This window comes from Pteropus medius, unplaced genomic scaffold, assembly GCF_902729225.1.
Source record: "Pteropus medius unplaced genomic scaffold, Ma_sr-lr_union100, whole genome shotgun sequence".
NCBI classification, from domain to species: domain Eukaryota; kingdom Metazoa; phylum Chordata; class Mammalia; order Chiroptera; family Pteropodidae; genus Pteropus; species Pteropus medius.
The window spans coordinates 22,406,162-22,428,839 of NW_024356249.1; the positions used below are offsets into that span (position 1 = coordinate 22,406,162).

A 22,678-nucleotide genomic window follows, 5' to 3' on the forward strand; every position below is an offset into this window, starting at 1 on the left:
TGAATACCACTTTATTTGATGTTTATTTTTATAGATGATTTAAGGAGTGGCCCTAATGTATCAGATACATTTTAAGATGTAGCTGAAGCTCTTCCATATTCTATTTCTTTGTTCTTAATTTAGTTTTTACTTGATATATAGTTTTTGAATTTTTTGGTTTTAATTTCTAGTAATTAGTTTAATTTTTCATTTCCCTTCACCCATTTCATTGTTCCTTTCAGTTCCAAAGGAATCTTTTTGGGAGACATTGATTGCAATTAAATTAAATATTAAGTAAGTTTGAATAACAAACATTTTTATATTGCTTAGTTTTCCTGAACAGAAACATTTATTGAAATATTCATAATCTAGTTTTGTGGCTTTTATGAAGTTTTTGTCCTTAGGTAATGGGATATTTCATCATTATGCTTTCTATCAGATGTATTCAAAAACAATTTTTGAATGCAACTTTTTCAAATACTTTAACGAAAAATGTTGTTATACAAAGGCCAGTTTTACCAGGCTGATATTTGCTCCTTTACATCCTTACAAATAATAAACTATATTTTCTCCTTTTTAAAGAGTCCATAATTAAGGTATTATTTCTATTGTCATTGTGATTTTTCCAGTTACCAAAATGCGGACATTAATTTTAACTGAATTTCTAAGTTAGTTGTATACTTGTTTATATTTATGACTTCAAGAAAGCAAAATAGGGGTTAAAGTGATCTTTAAGTAGCCAATGTGAACACACAGATATATACCTCAGTCTTTCTCATGCCTTTCTCTAACTGTAGAAGCACATATTTTGAATAAACTTGTAAAATTATTAGTGGCTAAAATAAAGGTTTTTTTCCAAGTATGGTAAGTGTAGGTACCAGGCCTGACTGGCTCAAGGTCTGGCTGTGATCCAAGATCTGACTGTTATCCAAGGCCTGGCTAATCTAAGACCTGACTAGCCCAAGGTCTGGCTGGTCTAAAGTCTGGCTGTAATCCAGGCCCACAGCTAGGAATAGGATCCCAGACTTAGAAAATATGTAAACATACTTCAGCTTACTATATCACACATTTGTGACTGAATGCCACTTTTGTACTCTGCCATATGAGAAGCCATGCTGTCCCCTAGAGAGCGGAAGGGGAAAGAAAAAGAGAGCGGAAGGGGAGAGAGAAGGAGAGCAGAAGGGGAGAGCAAAAGGAGAGACAAGAAAAGGGAGCAGGAGAAGTGCGTGCAACACTGTGTGCCCCATGCAATAGACTGCACTCCCCAGTAGAACTGCACTTCCCAATAGAAGTGCGCTTCGCACAATAAAGTTGATGCCTGTTGTTTCATTGTCATGTTTGCCTCTTGCTCATTCGTCCAGCTGGGCCTCACACCATTGATTGTTCTGGGTCAGGTCAGGAATACCTCGGATCCTGACAGTAAGGTAGTCAGAATTCTGATGATGCCTACCCACCACTTGCTCCCAAATTTTCATCTCTTCTTTATTCAAATACTAATTTAGGTACTACTGTGAAGGGATTTTGCAGATGTAATTTAGGCTATTAATAAGTTGACCTTAAAATGGGAAGATTTTCTGGGCGAGCCTAATCTAATCACATGAGCTCTTAAAGCAGAGAACTTTCTCTAAATGCAGCAGAAGAGGAAAAAAGGTGTCAGTGAAACTTGAAGTATAAGGATTCAATGTGCTGTTGTTGCCTTTGAAAGTGGCATGGGCCATGATTCATGAAATACAGGTGACCTCTAGAATCTAAGCAGACAGCCAGCAAGGAAACAGAGATCTCAGTCTTATATCCACATGGACCTGGATTCTGCCAACAACCTTAATAAGCTCAGAAATAGATTCTGCCCCCACTCGATACCCCGCCCCGCAAATAAGAGCCCTGGCCTGCTATCCCTTGATTTCAGATTTATTAGACCCTAAGCCAGAGGTACCAGCCAAGCCTGCGTACAGAATTAGGTGGTATTTTAAAGTTACATTTGTGGTAGTTTGTTGCACAGACAATAGATAACTAATACATATTTCAAAATGAAAACTACATTAATAGTATACATTTCCATAGCATATTTCTTTTATGCATGGACAACTGTTAGGTTGTATTCAGACAACTGTTAGGTTGTATTCAGATTGCCACTTCTTTCTTTATTATACATAATAAGCATAATTGTTTAAAGCTCAGACTGCTGAGTCAAATTGTAATTCCACCTGAAATCACTTGCCAGTGATTTGGTGTGTTAACTTTCTATACACCTCATTCTCTTCATCTATAAAATATGAATAATAGTACCTTCTCATAAGAACTTTATACTGCTGGTATAGAGGCCATCGTTATATGATTATAGTGATCACCGTGATGACAACACAAAGAATGTTGTCAGTAAGAACAGGAATCTGGGCATTGATGTGAATCCATGGGCAAGATCTTTTCACTGAATTTTTTATACCTCTTTCTGATCTCTGTATATGGAGTTTCTGGGTTATCCTTTCAGTTTTTCAGATTTTTTTTTTTTTTTTTTTTTTTTAGAAACTAGATATCTGTGCTTTTCTCATGAATCTTCTGTTTTCATATCTCCAATCTCAAAGTTTCCAAGAGAAGTTCTGTAAAATAATACATAATTGAAAAGAGAGTTTGTCAGCAAAATAAATTTGGGAAAACATTGAATGAAAAAAATTAAATTGGGTTTCTTAATTATAGAGCTATTACATGACTACATGCCTGTAGCTCTTCAAAAAGAGAATATATTTTCCACATTCATTGACCTGTTGACAAAGGAGTGTCTTGCAAGACTATTTCATGAAATGCACTTTGGGAAAAACTTTTCAGATATACATCATTAATTCCATGAGCTAATACCTGTCTTCTCTTTTCCTTGTTAAAGCTTGACTTCATCTACTTAGTGCATATTATTTAGCCCATAAACAACCTTTACTCACCACACTTAATTTCCCTCCAGTACATTTTTGGTTCTTTCTCACCAAAATGTGGAGGGGAAGCTGTTGCCTGGCTGTTCAATATTGCCATCAAAATCAGTAAACTTTAGAAGTCAGAATTTCAGGGATTTGTGATACATATAGAAATGAAATGAATTGTAAGAGAAGTGCTAAGAATGGGTTGCTAAATAAATGATAAAGAGCCAAGTTTTCAATTGGAGTCAGACGTTTTCTGACAACTATTTTTTTTTTTTCTCTGTTCCTTGAAGAAATGATTACAACAAGAGGATGGGTGGAACTAATAATTTTTATGTGATCCAGGGTATCTAGTAATAAATCTTTCCCACTTATTTGTCATCTATCAACCCTAAAAGTTGGCTTTAGAAAAGTTTCTCATATGTATGACTGTCATGAATTCAAGGAATAACAGTGCTGTTTATATTACTGACTCTTAAAATTGTATTTTTTCCCCTCAGATGAGAGATGAAAATCTATTTTTCCCCTTCTCTTACTTCAAACCAGCAAGGATCATAAGGCCTAGGTCATTGATTTCAACCATTTCAACCATTTTCTTCAGAAGAAACCATTTCAACCATTTTCTTCAGAAGAAACATTTTATGGTCTGGTGAAGGGGTATAGAATTGGTAGCTTCTCATTATCTCCCATATCCAACTTAGTTGGCCCTTGAAAGAATTCTAGAAAATACCTGCCTCTTTAGAGAGCACTTCAAAAAACTACTGTTGTAAACTACATATTCGAATAAATTTTGCCAGATTTTCTTACATAATGAGTAAAAAAAATTACTTAGAGTTTATAGGTCCCTCTTAATATGTCTTGAGAAGTTCAAGATGCTGTTGTTGATTCTGGCAACATGCCAGACAAAATTCTGTAGGACATTAAATCTGTATTTCCTCATTAAACTACTTAACTAGCAGGGTAGAAATTGAGGGGGTGAGAGTAAAGACATATGATCTTATAATGTAACTGGTTTGGAAAAGAGAACAAAGACAATATTGAGTAAAAAACAACTTTCTATTTAAATTCCCTATGCTATTTGAACAGCCTCTACATTTTTATAGTTTTTTTCTTAACGCTTACATTGTATAAAGAAGGAAAAACTGTCAAATGAAGTTTTAAAAATGTTTTAAAATAATATAACTTTAACATTTTCTGTGTAAATTTGTCTAAATTAAAATTTACCGAGAAACGTAACTGAACATTTCAAAGGGGCACTAAACTGTAGAGGAAGCATAACAAACTTTTTAGCCAAATTTTATTTTCAAACCAATACGTTTTGTCACTTTACAGAATGTAAATGAAGACAGAGGTAGTGCAGACATGCTGAAAATAGAAACCAGTTTAACAGTAGTGCAGTTACTTGTCTTTTAGAAAGTCATTTGCTTCCTGACTAGTCAGCCTCTTGACCTGTTATATAGATTTTCCTTATTAGAACAAACTAATTTTCCCAAATATTTGCCTTACCAGCGTTAGTAAATTCAGCCATTCCTTTTGTTTCTTTTCTTAAGTATAATGATAGATTTTTTTTTTTTTTTTGGCACAATCTTTTAAGAATCACATTTTGCATGTCAAAAAATGGCTTTCAAATATAGGGCTTACATACTATCTAGTGCACATTTGGAAAAATGTGTTCAAATGCCCCAAAGTGGTCTCCAGAAAACATACTTTAATAGCATAGTCCAGGACTGTATCTATTTTAGTCATTGGAGTCCAGAATTTTTGGAAATCAACTGAAGCAGCTTTCTGGAAAGAAGAAGGAAGACAGAGTATCTGCTTGGTAACTTTTCTGCTACCACAAAGACCAGTTGTGCTTCTGAAAATTGAAGTCAATGAGATATCTTTTCATATTTAAAATAAATCTGCCTTTTACTTAAGCTAGTTCAAATGATTTTCTCTTTCTTGCAACTAAACTATACCAGACCAAGCCAATGATTGAATAAATCTTTGTCTTCATCATCACTTGCCTATACATGTAAACTCAGATGATTCAAAGGGAGTCTGTGAACCACTCCAAATTGTAAGAAATTGTAATTCGTATGTCATATATGCATTATTTTCTCAGGGAAAAGGGCCATAGATTTCATCAGATACTCAAAGAAGTCTGTTTACTATCATTGGATCTGACGATCCCGTGGTTATGCCAGTAGTTTTTATCCTATATGTGGCACATTGAAAAAGGTATTCCTTAGAGCTTTGATATTTGGTATATATTAATCTGACAGAATAGATTTTTATGAAATTTGGCCCTTAAGAAAATTTACTAGATAGTAATATTTTTTCTAATAAGTCTTAATTTTTGTTCATTTGATTATTTCCAGCTAGAAGTTGATATAGACAAGTTTGAATTGGCTAAGAAAGTGGTATGTTATTCTCTCAAGAACTGATCTAAAATTTTAGAATGAGAATGGCTTTTGGAGCTCTTCTATTCCAACCCTTTATTTTACATATGAGGAAACAAAAGAGGATAAGTAAAATTTCTAAAGTCACAAGTAAAGATCAAGTTCTGTTGATTATCTATCTCCAGAGCTTTTTTTTTAACACTACCAAACATGATAATTGTTATTTCTTTACTCCTTGTCCACATCTGTGATGTATAGTTAGCTCATTTAGAATGCTGTGAGGATGATGCTACTATAATTCCCATTTTAGTAACTGTTTTCTGTTTCTTTGGGGAAATTACATTGTGAATGTTCTGTTAAAACACATGTCAGTTTAAAAAATACTGCCATATGCATATATGTACTTAATCATGGTGTAGTGGATTTGGATTTCCAGTCTTGGATAAATCAATGGAAAGAGTCATTTCAGATATTTTCTTCTCTATTTTTTAGGAATGTGATTAGAAGCTTATTTTTTGTTTGTTTGCTTGTTCATTTTTAAAATTCAAAGTGAGTTTTAAAACAACGTTAAGGGCAGAAAGAGCATAAAAGTGTCACTGTATTAAAAAAAAAACAATACAATACAGCGAAATCAGTTACTAGACAATATTTCAAAAGCTACTTTATGAGTTTCAGAGATACTGTGGAAAGTCCACACCTCCTTGGAAACATATACTTTTATACTTCCTATGTTTCTAACTGATATGACATTAACCCACCTCAACAACTCTTCCCTTTATTCTCTACTCTCCCTTCCCCATTTCTCCTGGGGAAAGCCTACTTATTCTATAGGTCCCAGCTATGGGTTTCCCTTTTCTTCCCCCAGTGTTCTACTTCCATAACATTTTATACACTCCTCTACTATGCAATCATTGCATTGTTTTCATGTTATATATTTGCATGTGTGTCTTCTTCGCTGGATTTATTAATTCCTTGGGTGTCAGGGCTCTTACTCAACTTGATATCTCAAGTTCCTAAACAGAGTCAGACAGATATAATAGATATTCAATATGTTTGTTGAATTATAGATCTGTATATGTTTAAAGCTATTTTTAAAATGATACTTAAAGCCACTGGATTTTTTTGTAAATTTGAAATACTGTTTAGATAAATAATTTCAAAATAAAATGACTTCTAAGATTAAACAGTCATAACTATGTATTTATGATTATAGTTATTTAATATAAACTTTTTAAAATTGGCTTCTAAAGTCTAATCTTATTTCTGATTTTAGGCCTTGAGCTTTCAAGTTAATCTATAGCCCTTATATTTGCATATCAAAAATAAAACATATGATCTGACACAGATTTTTTTGTTTTATTTTTGTATTCTGTAAGTTAAAGGTACTCTGAAATATGATTTGATTGTCAAGATGCTAGAAATTCCAGATCCTTCAACTTCAGTGAGGAAGAGTAGTTCACTTGTTACCATTAAGAAAAAAAAAAATCAAGATTCTATTATTCTATTTAAGCGTATTTTTGTTAAATGATATATTCTTACATTGCTTATGCCAATTTTTTTTAATTCCATTTAACTTGCCACCATTTAACTTGCAAATAAAAGGGCTTTCTCTTAAGTAAATGTATACCAAGAGAATTTGCATAAATAGTAATAATGTTTATTGTTGAATTTTGAAGTATTAGTGCTTCCGATACAGAAATATTCGTGTCTTTATCAATAAAAGTCATCTTGATGTGGAAGTAGTTCTTATAAGATTGATTTAATTGGGGCTATGTAATGACAGATTCCCTAAGAATTTATTAAGGCTAAATCTGAGAGAGACCAGTATAGCTCTACATGGTATAACTATAAAAGAATTATTTTTTTTTTTTAGAAAAATTTGAAGTAGTGGTGAAAATGAGAAAATTAGGTAATTCAGTATCATTTTAGTCATAGCTCTATTTGTTGTTTTAACAATTTTGTTTGCAGAAAATTTCTAGAATGCATATATTCCAAAAGGGATGTAAATGCCTTATAAAAACAGTTTTTAAAATATGAAAAATATTGTGAATGAGGAAAATAAAATGTGTGAAGAATAATATGACACCAGAGGTAAGGTAATATAAACAGTAACTAATGAGCATTCTTGTATACTTGTTAGAAGTGAGGCACAATTTTAGCTTACAATCACCATGGGTTTCCCAGAAAGGAATTTCTTCGTTCCTTCAAAATAATTTTCTTTTCACTTGATAGCTTTTATCTAAGTTAAATGAACCTGCCCAGTTTTAGTTCATCTGACAGTTAACCTTTTAGGAGGTCCATAAATAGAATTCAGAGAGTCCGTGGACTTGAATGAGAAAAAAATTAATCTTTATTTTTATTTACCTCTAATTAAAATTTAGCATTTCCTTCTTTTGGGAATGTAGGTAACAAAATCCAATATCTATGACTATCACTTTAAGAAATCATATATTAAGGTATCATGTTATAGTTACTATATGTATCAAAATATTTATTCTTATCACTACTTTGAAATTATCTTAGTTACTAGATTCACTGCTAGATCCTCATTATTTAATGTATTAACTAAAAGCACATTACTATATCGGAAATTTAAAAATAGTACTTTAATAATCATATTTCAGTATATGTTTTCAGTATATTCCTTTGTAATTCAGTTTATTCATTTAAAAGCATTATTTTGAAAAAGGATTCATTTATTTTACCAGACTAATGGGGTTCACGGTCTAAAAATATTTAAGAATCTCTAACTTAGAGGAGGAAACTGCACGTGGTTGTATGATGGTAGAGTCTTCCTTTCCAAACTCATAATTCTTCAGTAATTGGATCATTTGAGTACTCATTGGAATTCAACATTATGTTAATAAAAGTCATAATTATCTCTTGCAGAGAAGTGAATGAATATTTGTTTGAAAACATTTAGAACAATGAACATGTATTTCTAGGTAGTTCCTCTTGTATTGTTATAACTAACACTACTATGTAGTTATTAATTTTTTATTTAATGAAGAATTGATTCTGAAGGTAAGTTTCCATGTTATTTATATTATACATATTAGTATATAAGTAAAGTTTGTCAGTTAATCACTTTAGGTTGGCTCTCTGACCTTTTTTGATGAAGAAACTTCAAAATCATTTAATAGATTATTCAGAACCTACTTTGCCATTAGCACTCCTAATATAGCCCCAAAATACAATACTTTTATATCAGTGAACAAGAATGAAAGTTTTTCACTGTTTATTTAAATATCCTTTTATAACTACTGGCTTTGTTGTTACAAACTACTTTTATGCTGACAACTTAGACTAAGTTAATTTTATCGGTTTATATATTTCTATTTTAAAAGTTAAACTAGAATATGACTAGGATATTCTTACTAATTTCTCAAACTTGAAAACAGCAATTTTTTTGAATGTTGAATAAATCTTCTTAGAAACAACAAAGAACTGATAAGTCCAAAATACAGATGCTGGCAGGAACCCAGAAAGCACAAAGCTTCTTTTACCTTTAGAGTATTCGTTCATGCTGGCAAACTTCACCTTTGGTTTTTATACTTCATTGATGAGCGTTGAAGCTCCAAAAAGTTACCTCTTCAGTGTAAGCGTGAACCAGAGTAAATCTACCCCATTCACCCAAAGCATGACAGACCCTGACAAGTTGAAACTATAGGACATCTCAAGAATAAACTAATAGTACAAATTTACATCAGTTTGGTCCAAAAAACTTGAAACCTGAATTTATTTAGTTGAAAGTGGTCCACTGGTGGATCCCAGGTTGCTTGAAAGAAACATAAATGAATGCTTCTGTTTAAAAAAATCTTCATACATCATTTTTCAAGAAAAATAAACAGCTTACCCTAAAAAATAATTTCTACACATGTGTGGAAACAACGGACCGTGGTCTAAAGCCAGAAGACAGCAAGAACAGATCTGTAAAGCCCTCAGCTACTAGAATTATGAGTCATAGTCTATAAAATAAAAGTTTTTTAAAAAGAAAATCAGTCGAAAATATCTGCATGGACTAGAAGCTTTAAGGATTTACTAGCCACTTGAAGAGCCAAAATTAAATTATAGAACTTCTGGAAATGAAAAGTAAAATAATTAAAATAAATATCAATGGCAGGAATTAAAGAGGATTATTGAACTGGGTGAGACATTAAATAAAATTATCCAGAATGGCACATGCATACAAGAAAATACAATATACGAAAAATAAAATTAAATTAAAATAATTGAAGACATGGAAGATAAAAATAAGGTCTAACTTCTTACTGGAGTTGCAGAAGGAGAGAAAAGAATGGGAGAACAAATCCTTACTAAAAGAAATTCTAAAGATATATTTCACGCAGATGGAAAATTATCTCAGATGGAAAGTCAGTTGAAAGAAAGAATGAAAAAAAAAAAGGAAAATATGTTGGTAAATGTAGACATTCATAAAACAGTATCCAACAAAAACTATTATAAGTTGTGTAGTTAACAGAATTTTTAAGTGTTCTCAAGCATTTGTATGGCCTGGGAGAAGGCTAAGGTTATTCAATAGTTAAGTATACATTTTTTCTAAAAGAATAGAAACTATAAAGTTTTCAAATCAGTAAAATGAAAACACATGAATTATTAATTTTAAAAGGAAAATCTAAAACTGGCTCTCAGCCTTGGCTATCCAATACATTAACTTGGGGAACTTTGAAAAATCCTAATCCAGGGGTAGCTCCATCGTGTAGTGGTTAGCAGGTCTGCTTTATACGCAGAAGGTCTTGGGTTCGCTCCCCAGGTGGGGCTACGGACCATACCCCAGGTGCACCAGGCCCCAGGTGCACCCTGCGAACCTGTGGGAGGAGATGCCCCGCCTTCAGAGATCCAATTCTTAAGGGGGGACAGCAACATCCATAGGTCAGGGGTGAAAGTGGGGGGTGGGTATTAAAGAGGGAGGAAAATAAATCCTAATCCATCCTACACCAATTAAATCAGAATCTCTGAGTAATTTTAAAGCTCCCGAGGTGATTCTAAAGAAAGTGTGGAGGGAGAGAACAGGTAGAGCAGATAGTTCAGAGCAAGATACTGTATATAAATCAAACTATATCACTAAATCACATTAAAAATTAATACTATAATTAAAAGAATATCAAACTAGATTTAAAAATCCACTTTATGCTGCTTTTGAGAGACATATCCAAAATATAAGACTTTAGAATAATTATAATTTTTAGATTTTTCATAATGATAAAAGTTGAGATTTAACAGGAAAATATGTGTTTAATTTATATCTGCCTAATGGTATAGCTTCAATATATATAAAGCAAGAATTGACAGACCAATCTATAGTTGTTTTAGGGAGATTTATTTTGTTTTTCCCAATATTATACTTAGATAAATTTTAACACTCTTTAAGAGAAATTTTAAGAGTAGTGTAATCCATTTCCTTATATTCATTACCTAGGACTCATTAATAGTTAACATACTGTTACTTTGCTTTACATCTCTCTGTGTGTACGTGTGTGTGTGTGTGTGTAGATATATATACCTTATTTTGTTTCTTTTCTGAAGTATATGAGTTACTGCAATCCTTAAATACTTTAGCAAATATCACACTCAGGAAATTTAACATTGCTATAGTTACATAATACACAGTCGTTATTCACATTTTCCAGATTATTGCAATAATGTTTATTATAACGGTGGATTAGTTGTTTGATCCAAGATCTAGTCAAAGAGCACACGGTTTAGTTGAATATCAGTTAGGCTTCATTAATCTAGAAAATTGCTTGTGTTTAGATTCATATTAAACATTTTTGATAGGCATACTATATAGATGACATATTCTCAGTATATCACTAAAAGGGCACACATCAGTTTTTCCCATTATTGGTGATGTTATTTGATCATTTGACTAAGGTGGTATCCACCAGATTTCTCCATTGTAAAGGTATCTTTAATCTGTAATCTGTGAGGTTATGCATGAAGACTAAGTAAATTTACTGTTCCTTGATAGTTTTCACATGTGGCTTTAGCATCCTTTAATGGTCTTTCCAGAATCGAGTTTGTGTTTTGTTTTGTTTTTTACAGTAGTGATTGGTAAATGGTACTTTTTTTTTTTAATTTCTACCTTGCTTAAACTTTCTTCTGTAAAGAACTTTCCCTTTTCCCTCTGTCTTTAATACCTATGGACTCATAGATTTTTAAAAAATTTAATGTGTTATAAGTCATTCCTATCATTATTCATTATGATGCCAAAAACATCCCAAATTAGTTAGTGGAAACTCCTGTAATCCAGTTCCTTTTAATATGCTCCCATTAGTTTTGGAGCATTACCTTACTTTCTAGTACAATAAGATTATCCAGGCTCCCCTTGTACTTTCTCTACTTCAACCCTGGTATAAGCCATTTCTCTAAGAATACAGGTTCCTTTTGTGAGAGACCAAATTCTGGCATTAATTATGCTCATTGTTACTGGGATATCATTGCTTCTACACCCTTTCATAAGAAACCTCTAATTCTAGCCCATCACTAAAGTTCTCTCTCCCTTTTTCCCCATTCTGAATTTGTATCTCCAGCAACTTTAGTTTATTTTCCCCTTCTCTCAGCACTTCAGTACATGCAAAATAACTTCAAAATGGCTGCATCAGAACCACAATAACATACTAAGTAAAATTCAGGATTTCTTTGTGGTTCTTTTTGTCCTTAAAATAACCCATTTAGGTTATTTATTTATAGTCAGCACATTGTGTTTAGAAGTGATCAGGTTTTTTTTGCTCCTATGTTACTCAATATATAGTTAGGTTCATTAGTTTTTCTTACTGTTTTGTGTTTGTTTTTTGCGATTCCTGTGAATTTTATTTTTTTGAATCTGTAAAACTAACAGTTTTCAAAAGTTAAAACTACAAAAAAGGTATATTCAGATGTCCCATCCCTTCCTTAAAACATCTACCTTGTTTCCAAATCCTGAGGTTTTATTTTTTTATATTTAATCTCTTTTTTTTTTGAAAAAAATGAAAAAAAATCAAATCAATTTATAGAGATTTTCCTTTTTCTGCGTCTTTAAGAAAAAATTGGAAGATTTTTGACACAAATTCAGTAATCGAGAGAGCAAGCGTTTGAAAAGTAAGACCATATAGTATTTGAATAACATGATTAAAAACGTGCCCTAATGGCCATATATAAAATAGTGTATCCACAAACTGCAGTCATCTTCATTTCACCAATACATGTAACATTTATAAAAATATTTTACAAAAATTTATAAAATTTTAAAATTACATTTTTAAAATGTTACATTAAATTTATAAAAAACTAGAAAGCAAATGTCAAGATTCAAAGGGTTGAAATTATGCAGAGTATATTCTCTAAAGACAATGCTATTAAGCTAAAAGTTGATACCAAAAGGCAAACCGGTGATTCTCAGAGGTTTAGAAAATAATCTAAAAAACATCCATGAGCTGAATTATATTGAAAATTAGAAAATATTTCAACTAAATAATACTTTTTTGTGAAAAAAAAACTTATCAAAAAATGTTATAAAAATGCTTTATATTAAAATTTGTGGATATGGCTAAAGTATCACTTAGAGGAAAATTTATAGCTTAAATGCATATATTATAAAGAAGAAAAGCTGAAAATTAATGAACTAGGAATCTATCTCAAAAAGAGAAATCAGCAAATAAGTATCACGCCCCCCCCCAAAAAAAAGCGAAAAAGAAATAAAGATAAGAGCAGGAAGAAAGATCAACAGAGATAAAACTTAGAATTTTGTAAAGACAGTATTAAAATGTTAAATATCTGAGGCAAAAGTCACAAATAATCAATTTCGGAATTTAAAGGATTTGAAGACATTTAAAAGATAACAAGTACAATGAATAATTTTGTGATCATAAATTTAACAGAACGACATAATCATTAAAGATATTAAATCAGTGGTTAAAAAACTTCTCGAAAGTAAAACTCCAGGCCCATATGGCTTCATCAGCAAGTTCTAGTTAGCATTCAAGGAAAAATGAATTCTGTTATACACAGACTCTTTAAAAATAGAATATAAGGAAATCTCTCACACTCATCTTAGGAGTCTAGTATAACCTTGATATTAAAACCCTCCATAGACAGTACAAAAAGGGAAAGTTAATAATCTGGTCTCACTCAGGAACAGATGCAAAAATCCTAAAATATATGTATAGTCACTCCTCATTACTTACAAATTCGTATCTGCAATGTAATCTTGCTAAAATTTATTTCTAAATCCAGTATCAGTACTCATGGCATTTTCAGTTATTTGTGGATATGAGCAGAGTGTCGAAAAAGTTGAGTCATCTGACACACACCTTCCCAGCTGAAGTTGAACAAGAAACACTCTGTCTTGTTGCAGCAATCAAGTACAGTCATGCATTGTTTAACATCAAGATAATGTCCTAAGAAATGCGTTGTTCGGTTATTTCCTCATTGTACAAACATCATTGAGTGTGCTTACACAAATCTAGATGGTATGTAGCGTACTGCACACCTGGACTATATGGTATATAGCCCACTGATCCTAGGCTACAAGCCTGTACAGGATGTTACTGTATAAAACAGCTTGAGATTAAATCAAGCACACAAGAAAATGATGTAATCGAGAGCCAAGATAATCATGAGATATATAAGGCTGCTGCTGGCACTGTCAACATAAACTTGTTTTTGTAAGAAAGAATACACTCTAAAATAATGATAAAGAATATAATATAGTAGATAAATAAATGACTATTGGTTGTTTATTATCATCAAGTATTATGTACTATACATAATTGTGTGTATTATACTTTTATATGACTGGCAGAACAGTAGGTGTGTTTACACCAGCATCACCACAAACATGTGAGTAATACATTGCTACATTATAATGTCAGTGATAGGAACTTTTCAGCTCCATTATAATTTTATGGGACCAACGTCATATATGCAGTCCAAACTTTGAAATGTTGTTAATGTAGAGCATGATTGTATAAGGAAATGTCCATTTCTCAATCTATTTAGGGTCACATTTTTTGCATTTTTATGATATTGCTTTTAAAATGGCCCCAATGCATAGTGTTGAAATTCTGTCTATTGTATCTAAGCACAACAAGGCTATATTAATAAATGCCTTACAGAGAAAATGCCTATGAGAGGTAAGCTTCCTTTAGGCATGAGTTATAATAGTGTTGACTGTGAGTTGTGTTAATAAATCATAATGTATATTAAATAAAATATCTTTACACAGAAACACATATACATCCAAGCTATCTGCTGATCTGTTGAGAAAAATGTTGTTACCAGAGGCCTAAGCCTATATTTCCCTTAGGAGCCATGGTTTAGTGTTTGTGGTGACTTTATATACCATAACTGCCACAAATAGTAAGAAGTGACTATATATACATATATAAAACAAATACTCTGTGAAAAGGATAATGTATTAAAACTACTCTATGAAAGAGATAAAATATCAAATCCAAATTAGATCATTCCCAAAAATGGAAGGTTGATTTAACACTACAAAATTAATGAGTGTACTCTACCACATAAACAGATTAAAGTCTTATCTGAATAGCTGAGTAGAATACATTTGATAAAATCCAACATAGTTGTGTTTTAAAAATTTTTTTAAAGCACTGTCAAAGTATAAAAGAAGTTTTTTAAACTTTAACAATAGTAGTATACAAAACCTACAACAGTCATTGCATTTAATGGTGAAACACTGGAATGTTATCTCTGAGACTAGGAACAAAATAGCAGTGCCTGCTCATACTTCTATTTAACATTGTATTAGAAGTCTTGGGCAAAACAGGCAAGAAATAGGTGGAAGCTTGCATGGGTGGGTAGACAGGGAAGAAAGAAATACAAATGTCATTTTTCACTGATTATATAATTAGATACCTAGATTAGAATACTCAAAATAATATACAGATAAGCAATCGAGATAACAGGAACTTAGTAAAGTTGCTGGATACAAAATCAGTATATAAAAATCAGTTGTATTTCTGTAACCAACTATGAAAAATGAAATTTTAATAACAAAGTTTATCCATAGGGGAAAAACAATAATGGCGTTAAAAAAAAAATGACATGAGAAATATACATCTAACATGATTAGTCTTTAAACTGTAAATATATGTTTGGTACAAATAAAAAATTAAGGCGCTAAACCAAATAATTTGAAATGGACTGAGAATTAATGTTATTAGGTTAATCCATGTGATTATATCATATGTTGAATTGAATTATCCATACAGATAGAATATTCATGATGTGCTTTTTAAAATAAAGAGTATCAGAAATTTTTTGCTAATAGTTTACTAGTATAGAATTTAATGTGAGACAAATTCTTTTACTGTGTCCAGGAAGATCATTAGTGGATGTACCACAAAATAATTTAATGTACTATAAAATAATATTAATAGCTAACAATAATATTTACCACTTTTTGAGCATTCACCACGTACCAGATATTGAGTCAAGCATTATAAATGCATTATGTCGTCTAATGCTTGAAACAGCTTTTAAAGGTGGATACCATTATTTTCCCCATAGATAAAGAACAGAATCAGGTTTTCATCTTAGTCTCTCTGACTGCAGAACTCTTGTTTTTAACCATAGCCCCAAGTAAAGATTAGAATGACAAACTAGTTGTAGATATAATATTACATATTGTTATAGATTCTCATTTAACTGGTTATGATTTGGGTATTCAAATTAATTGAGCAGTGTCAGCTATATACCAGACATTTCTATGGTCCTTATCTACTGGGTCTTTGCACTGTTTAGCAACTTGGAACCTATGCCACAGTTTTCAGCCCTCTCTCTTCATTGGAACTAATGTATTGTGATATTTCAAGTATTTTGTTATAGGCATTACCCATACAAATAATAATCCGCTTCCTGATTGGCTTCAGTACAGAAAATTACCTCTTGCACTCTTAAGAGCAGCTCTTTTCACTGGAAGACTTTCTAGCTATTGCTTGTAAGAACTGACACTCATCTGAAGGTCATAGTCAGAATTATTGAGTTGTCTTATCGGTATAGAAAATGAAGACCCTCTTTAGTGAAATGCTATTTCCTTATACCATCATAACTCTTTTTCAGAGTTCTTAAATAAAACTTTATTGACAAAAATATTTTAATAGTTTCATATTATTTATATGGTACTATACAGTGGCATGCACTCTATCAGGCATGTCTTATATGGTTCATTTATAATCAAATGGTGATTGCAGTCATTTCTATAAAATGTTAGAACATCAACATTTGTTAAAAATGTAACTATTGATTATGTTCCTCTTCTGAAAAAAAAATCAACTTTATATTATTTTGACTTAATAGTGCCTTTTCCAGGAGCTTAACCTACTGTCTGTAGTTAACCCCTCCTTAATTACCCTAAGGTAATATACTAGCCAAGGTATAAGGGAGAGAAGCTGAACAGGTTCTCTTGGCCTTTTAGACTTCAAGGAACCAAGAGGCTGTTTTTGCCTAATTATTTCCCTCCACTTTCTTTACTTTATTTTTCCAATATCTACTCATAATTTTTTTAAAGAAAATTATCTTAACTTCAGTGACAATGACATACATCTGAAATTGATTTTTATTATTGTTTTGCTATCAGCATTAGGACCAGAGGCTTCCAACCAGCAAGTCTGCTGTTTTCCTTCATCCTTGCTGTCATGTAGAGCCATATTAGTTGCATTTGACCAACTTTAAAATATGTTCATTTCTGGTTTTGTTCACCTTCATTTTTTCCCGTGTTTTTGGACATGAAGAAAGCTCTTAAATAAAAATAAAATAAAATTTTTTCATAACTTAAAAAATATTCTATTTGTTTTTTTCTTCAATCCTTTTAAATCATCAAGTCAAAGTACAAAGATATTGTTATATTGACTACTGAGAATTGATTTGTTAATGGATTTTTTTATCTCTAAAGACAATTTTCAAAGTGTGGTCTGGAGATCCAAGACCCCTTCGGGATCTCTGTAGGGGAGAAATTATTTTCACAGTAATACTAACATGTCATTTGCCTTTTTAACTCTCATTCTCTCATGAGTGTAGAGTGTAGTTTTCTAGAGACTACATGGTACACGAAGTTGGAATAGCTTGTATGCAAAAACAGATGTGAGATTCCATCAGTCTTCTTTTAAGCCAGCCATTAAAGAGACTTGAAAAAATGTAAAACCACACCTCATTTTTCACTCTCTTTAATATAGATTTTTCATTAAAAATATATAATTTACAGTAACATATACTTTATGAGTGAATTAATAAATGTTTTTTAAACTATTCAGTTTTAATTTCAAATATAATATTATTGACAGATATAACCTATATAAACAAAGCTCTTTAAGACCCTCAGTAATTTTTAAATGTGTTAAAGGAATCCCGAGACCAAAAAGTTAGAGCCAGTAATCTATATGACATTTTTTATTCTCAAATGTTTGAACTTTATATTCATTCTGCTTTTTTATAAAACAAAATAATCTGTTTTTAGGTTGCTACAAACCTCAGGAAAGATCAGATTACTTGATGTTGGCAGCTGCTTTAACCCCTTTCTGAAGTTTGAAGAATTTCTAACTGTTGGCATAGACATTGTACCTGCTGTAGAGGTATGCATAATTATGTTTTGTTTTGATATTTGAATAATTTACATGTATATTTACAAAGGAAAAGCACTCTTTACATTCCTGAAGTAGCAAATATATTTACTATTGTAACTTGATAAGAGATTTTTTCTATTTGAAACTAAATGTATATTACATGAAATTTTTTGAGCATTTGGTTAACCAAATTTTTGAGCATTTGGTTAACTTGACCAGTACCATATTTTTATTTTTCCTATTTTTCTTCCCTGTTTATCATCTATTGTCGTAGTCTGGAAACTTTAGTAGATTGCAGAGATTTCCAGATAGCTGTAGTGTTTGGGCTTTTTGTTTGGATTTTTTTTTAATGTATCTCTTACTGAAATGTGTTATGATATAGAGCCATTATGGAATAGTGGAAAGAACAAAAGTGCTGGAGTCAACCAAAATTTTATTAAATCCCAGCTATTTGTTGTACTTAGTACATGAAACTGCTTACCTGTACACAGAATGTTTCCTTTACTTTTGAAATTAGATGATTTTTATTGACATAAATTGGTTTGCCATTTTACTTTTGATGTAACACCAGGTACACAATTTACAAATCGCTTTTTTATTGTTATAAAGAGACTATACGTTAGAGTATAAATGCTTTGGATTAGGAATTTTGTTTTCCACACTGCTATCTTCCCAGCACCCAGAAGCATGCCTTGTATATTAAGTAATCAGTAAGTACTTTTTGAATAAAAGAATGTAATCTTACTTTTAACATAAATTTGAATCTCAGCCTCAGTTTACTCATCTATATAATGTTTATAATGAAGTTAGTAGTGCACCATACTTCATAAGGTTGTCGTAATGTTTACACAAGAAGAAATATTTAAAGCACATAGCGAAGTACTAGTTACATAGTGAATGCGAATGAAGTAATTGCTGTTATTGTTAAAATATTTCTACATAAACATTCAACTTTTTTTTTTTTTTATGGTGACATTGGTTAATGAAATCCAGAAAGTTTCGGCTGTACAGTTTAGCACTAAGGCATGTATATATATTGCATTGTGTGTTGACGGCCCATAGTTAGATTTCTTTCTGTTACCACATATTTGACCCTTTTCCCACCATCTACCTCTTTCTCCCCGCTTCCTTCTGGTAACCACTAGTCTATTATCCTTGGCCATGAGTCCTGTTTATTTGTCCTGTTCGTTTGTTGCTTTTAGGTTTATATCCCACATATAAGTGATATGTGATTTTCCATTGTTTCTGTCTGGCTTATTGCGCTTAGCATTATTATCTCGAGGTCCATCCACATTGTTGCAAATGGCAATGTTTCATCTCTACTTATGGCTGAGTAATATCCCATTGTATATATGTACCACAGCTTCTTTAGCCAATCATCTATCGTAAGACACTTCATTTGCTTCCATGTCCTGGCCACAGTGAACAGTGCTGCTATGAACATCAGTGTGCACATATCTTTTCGGATATAGGTTTTCAAGTCTTTGCAATAAATACCCAGTAGAGGGATTGATGGATCATATGGTAGATCAATTCTTAGTTTGTCGAGAAACCTCCATACTGTTTTCCAGAGTGGCTATACCAATTTCCACTCCCACCATCAGTGTATGAGGGTTCCTTTTTCTCTGCATCCTCTCCAACATTTATTATTACTTGACCTGTTGATTATAGCTATTCTAACAGGTGTGAGACGGTATCTCATCGTGGTTTTGATTTACATTTCCCTAATAGATAGCGATGTGGAACATCTTTTCATATATCCGTTGGCCATTTGTATGTCCTCTAGGGAGAAGTGTCTCTTCAGATCCTCTACCCAGTTTTAAATTAGTTTGTTTTTTTGTTGTTATTGAGTGCTATGAATTCTTTGTATATTTTGTATATTAGGCCCTTATAGATGCATTGCTTGCAAATTTCTTCTCCCATTCGGATAGATGTCTCTTTCCTTTGTTGACAGTTTCTTTTGCTGTGCAGAAGCTTTTTGGTTTGATGTAGTCTCACTCATTAATTTTGGCTTTTATTTCCCTTGCCTTTGAGGCCAAATTCATAAAATCCAAGTCCTTGAGTTTAGTTCCTCTGTTTCTACTATGTAATTTATAGTTTCAGGTCTTACATCTAGGTCCTTAATCCATTTTGAGTTAATTTTGGTGTGTAGTGATAGACAACAATCTAGTTTCATTCTTTTGCAAGTGGCTTTCCAGTTTTCCCAGCACCATTTATTAAAGAGGCTTTGCTTTCTTCACTATATGTTTTTGGCTCTTTTGTTGAAAATTATTTGCCCATATAAACATGGGTTTTATTCTAGACTCTTGATTCTGTTCCATTGGTCTGTGTGTATGTTATTCTGCCAATACCATGCTGTTTTGATTACTGTCGCTTTGTAGTAAAATTTGAAGTCGGGCAGAGTGATGCCTCCAGCCTTGTTCTTTTTTTTGAGGATGGCTTTGGTGATTTGGGGTCTTTTGCAAAGCTTTCATACAAATCTGATGATTTTTTGTTCCATTTCTTTAAAAATTTCTGTTTGGATTTTGATGGGGATTACATTAAATCTGTATAATGCTTTAGGTAATAAGGTCATTTTAACTATGTTGATTCTTCCAATCCAAGAACATGGAATATCTTTCCATTTCTTTCTATCTTCCTTTTTTTTTAATAAAGGGTCTTATAGTTTTCATTATATAGGTCCTTCACATGTTTCATTAAATTTATTCCGTTATTTTATTCTTTTGTTGAAATTTTAATAGGAATTATTTTTTTCCACTTCTTTTTCTGACAGTTCATTATTAGAGTATACAAATGCTATGGATTTTTGAACATTGATTTTCTATCTAGAAACTGTACTGTATTTGCTTATTGTTTCTAGTAGTGTTCTTGTGGAATCTTTAGGGTTTTATGTATAGAGAATCATCATCTGCAAATAGTGACAGTTTGACTTCTTCGTTTCCTATTGGGATGCCTTTTGTATCTTTCTCTTGCCTGATTACACTCACTAGGACCTCCAATGTTATATTGAAGAACAATGGCAATAGCAGACAGCCTTGTCTTATTCCTGATCTTAGAGAGAAGGATTTTAGTTATTCACCAAGAAGTATAATGTTGGCTGAGGTTTTGTCATATATGGCCTTATTATGTTAAGGTACTTTACTTCTAAACCGATTTTGTTAAGTGTTTTGATCATAAATATATGCTGGATCTTGTCGAAGGCTTTTTCTTCATCTGTTGATATGATCAGATGATTCTTATTTTTTAATTTGTTTATGTGATGTATCACATTAATGATTTGCGTATGTTGAACCATCACTGTGCCCCTGGGATGGAGCCCACTTGATTGTGGTATATAATCTTTTTATTATGTTGCTGTATTCGGTTTGCTGATATTTTATTTAGGATTTTTGCATCTGTGTTCATGAGAGATATTTGTCTGTAGTTTTCTTTTTTTATGTTATCTTTACTAGGTTTTGGCAATATTGGCCTCATAAAATCAATTAGGAAGTATTGCCTCCTCTTCGATTTTTTGGAAGAGTTCAAGGAGAATAGGTATTAAATCTACTTTGAATGTTTGGTAGAATTCACTGGTGAAGCCATCTGGTCCTGGACTTTTACTTTTTGGTAGGTTTTTGATGATTGTTTCAGTTTCCATACTGCTGGTCGGTCTATTTAGATTTTCTAGTTCTTGATTCAGTCTAGGAAGGTTGCATTTCTAAGTACTTCTCTGTTTCTTCTAGGTTATTAAATTAAGTGTTATATATTTTTTGGAGTATTCTTATATGATCCTTTATATTTCTGCCTTATCTGTCATAATTTCCCCTCCTTTATCCCTGATTTTGTTTATTTGTGTTCTTTCTCTTTTTTCTTTAATGAGTCTAGCCAGGGAGTTGTCAATTTTATTATCCTTCTCAAAGAACCAGCTCTTTGTTGCATTTATTTTTTCTATTGTTTTTTTTTGGTTTTCAATTTCATTTCATTCTGCTCTAATATTAATTATTTGTTTCCTTCTGCTGATTTTAGTCTCTATTTGTTTCTTTAGTTTTTAAGATGAAGCGTTAGGTTGTTTATTTAGTCTCGTTCTTGTTTCTGGAGATGGGCTTGTAATGATAGGAACTTTCCTCTTATGACCACTTCTGTCGTATCCCAAAAGTTTTGATATGTTGTACTATCAATTCATTTCTCTGTATCTCTTGATCTCTCTTTTTATTTCTTCTCTGACCCAGTCATTCTTCAGTAGCATGTTGTTTAATCTCCATGTATTTGTGGTTCTTCTCACTTTCTTTTAACAATTGATCTCTAGGTTCAAAGTATTATGATCAGAGAATATGGTTGGTATGATTTCATCCCCCTGATATTTGTTGAGGCTATCTCTGTGTCCCAGTATGTGGTCAATCCTTGAGAATGTTCCATGTGCACTAGAGAATGTATATGCAGCTCTTTTGGGATCAAAGGCTCTGTAAATGTCAGTTATGTCCAGTTAGTCTAATGTGTCATTTCAGGATGTTACTTCTTTATTGATTTTCTGTTTGGATGATCTGTCCATTTCTGACAGTGGGTTATTTAGATCCCCTACTAAGATACTGTTTTGGTCTTTTTCTCCCTTTACTTCTGTTAGTAATTTCTTTATATATTTCAGGATTCCCTGATTGGAAGCCTAGACATTAAGTGTTATGTCTTCTTGGAGTATGATTCCCTTTATCATTATGAAGTGTCCCTCAGTATCTTTCTTTACCTTTTTGATTTTGATGTCTGTTTCTTCCGATATTGGTACTGCTACTCCCACTTTTCTCTGAATGCCATTTACTTGAAATATCATTTTCCACCCTTTCACTTTGAGTCTGTATTT

General features: G+C 32.0%; 1 protein-coding gene across 2 annotated transcripts in view; it reads left to right on the forward strand.

Moving 5' to 3' along the window:
- SAMTOR (S-adenosylmethionine sensor upstream of mTORC1) overlaps window positions 1–22,678 on the forward strand; it is a 106,056-nt gene that overhangs the window by 64,705 nt on the left and 18,673 nt on the right. For both annotated transcript variants that reach the window (XM_039860836.1, XM_039860835.1), the window contains one exon: window positions 17,742–17,856. In XM_039860836.1, the coding sequence (XP_039716770.1) occupies window positions 17,742–17,856 (115 nt within the window). The remainder of the gene's footprint in view (window positions 1–17,741; window positions 17,857–22,678) is intronic.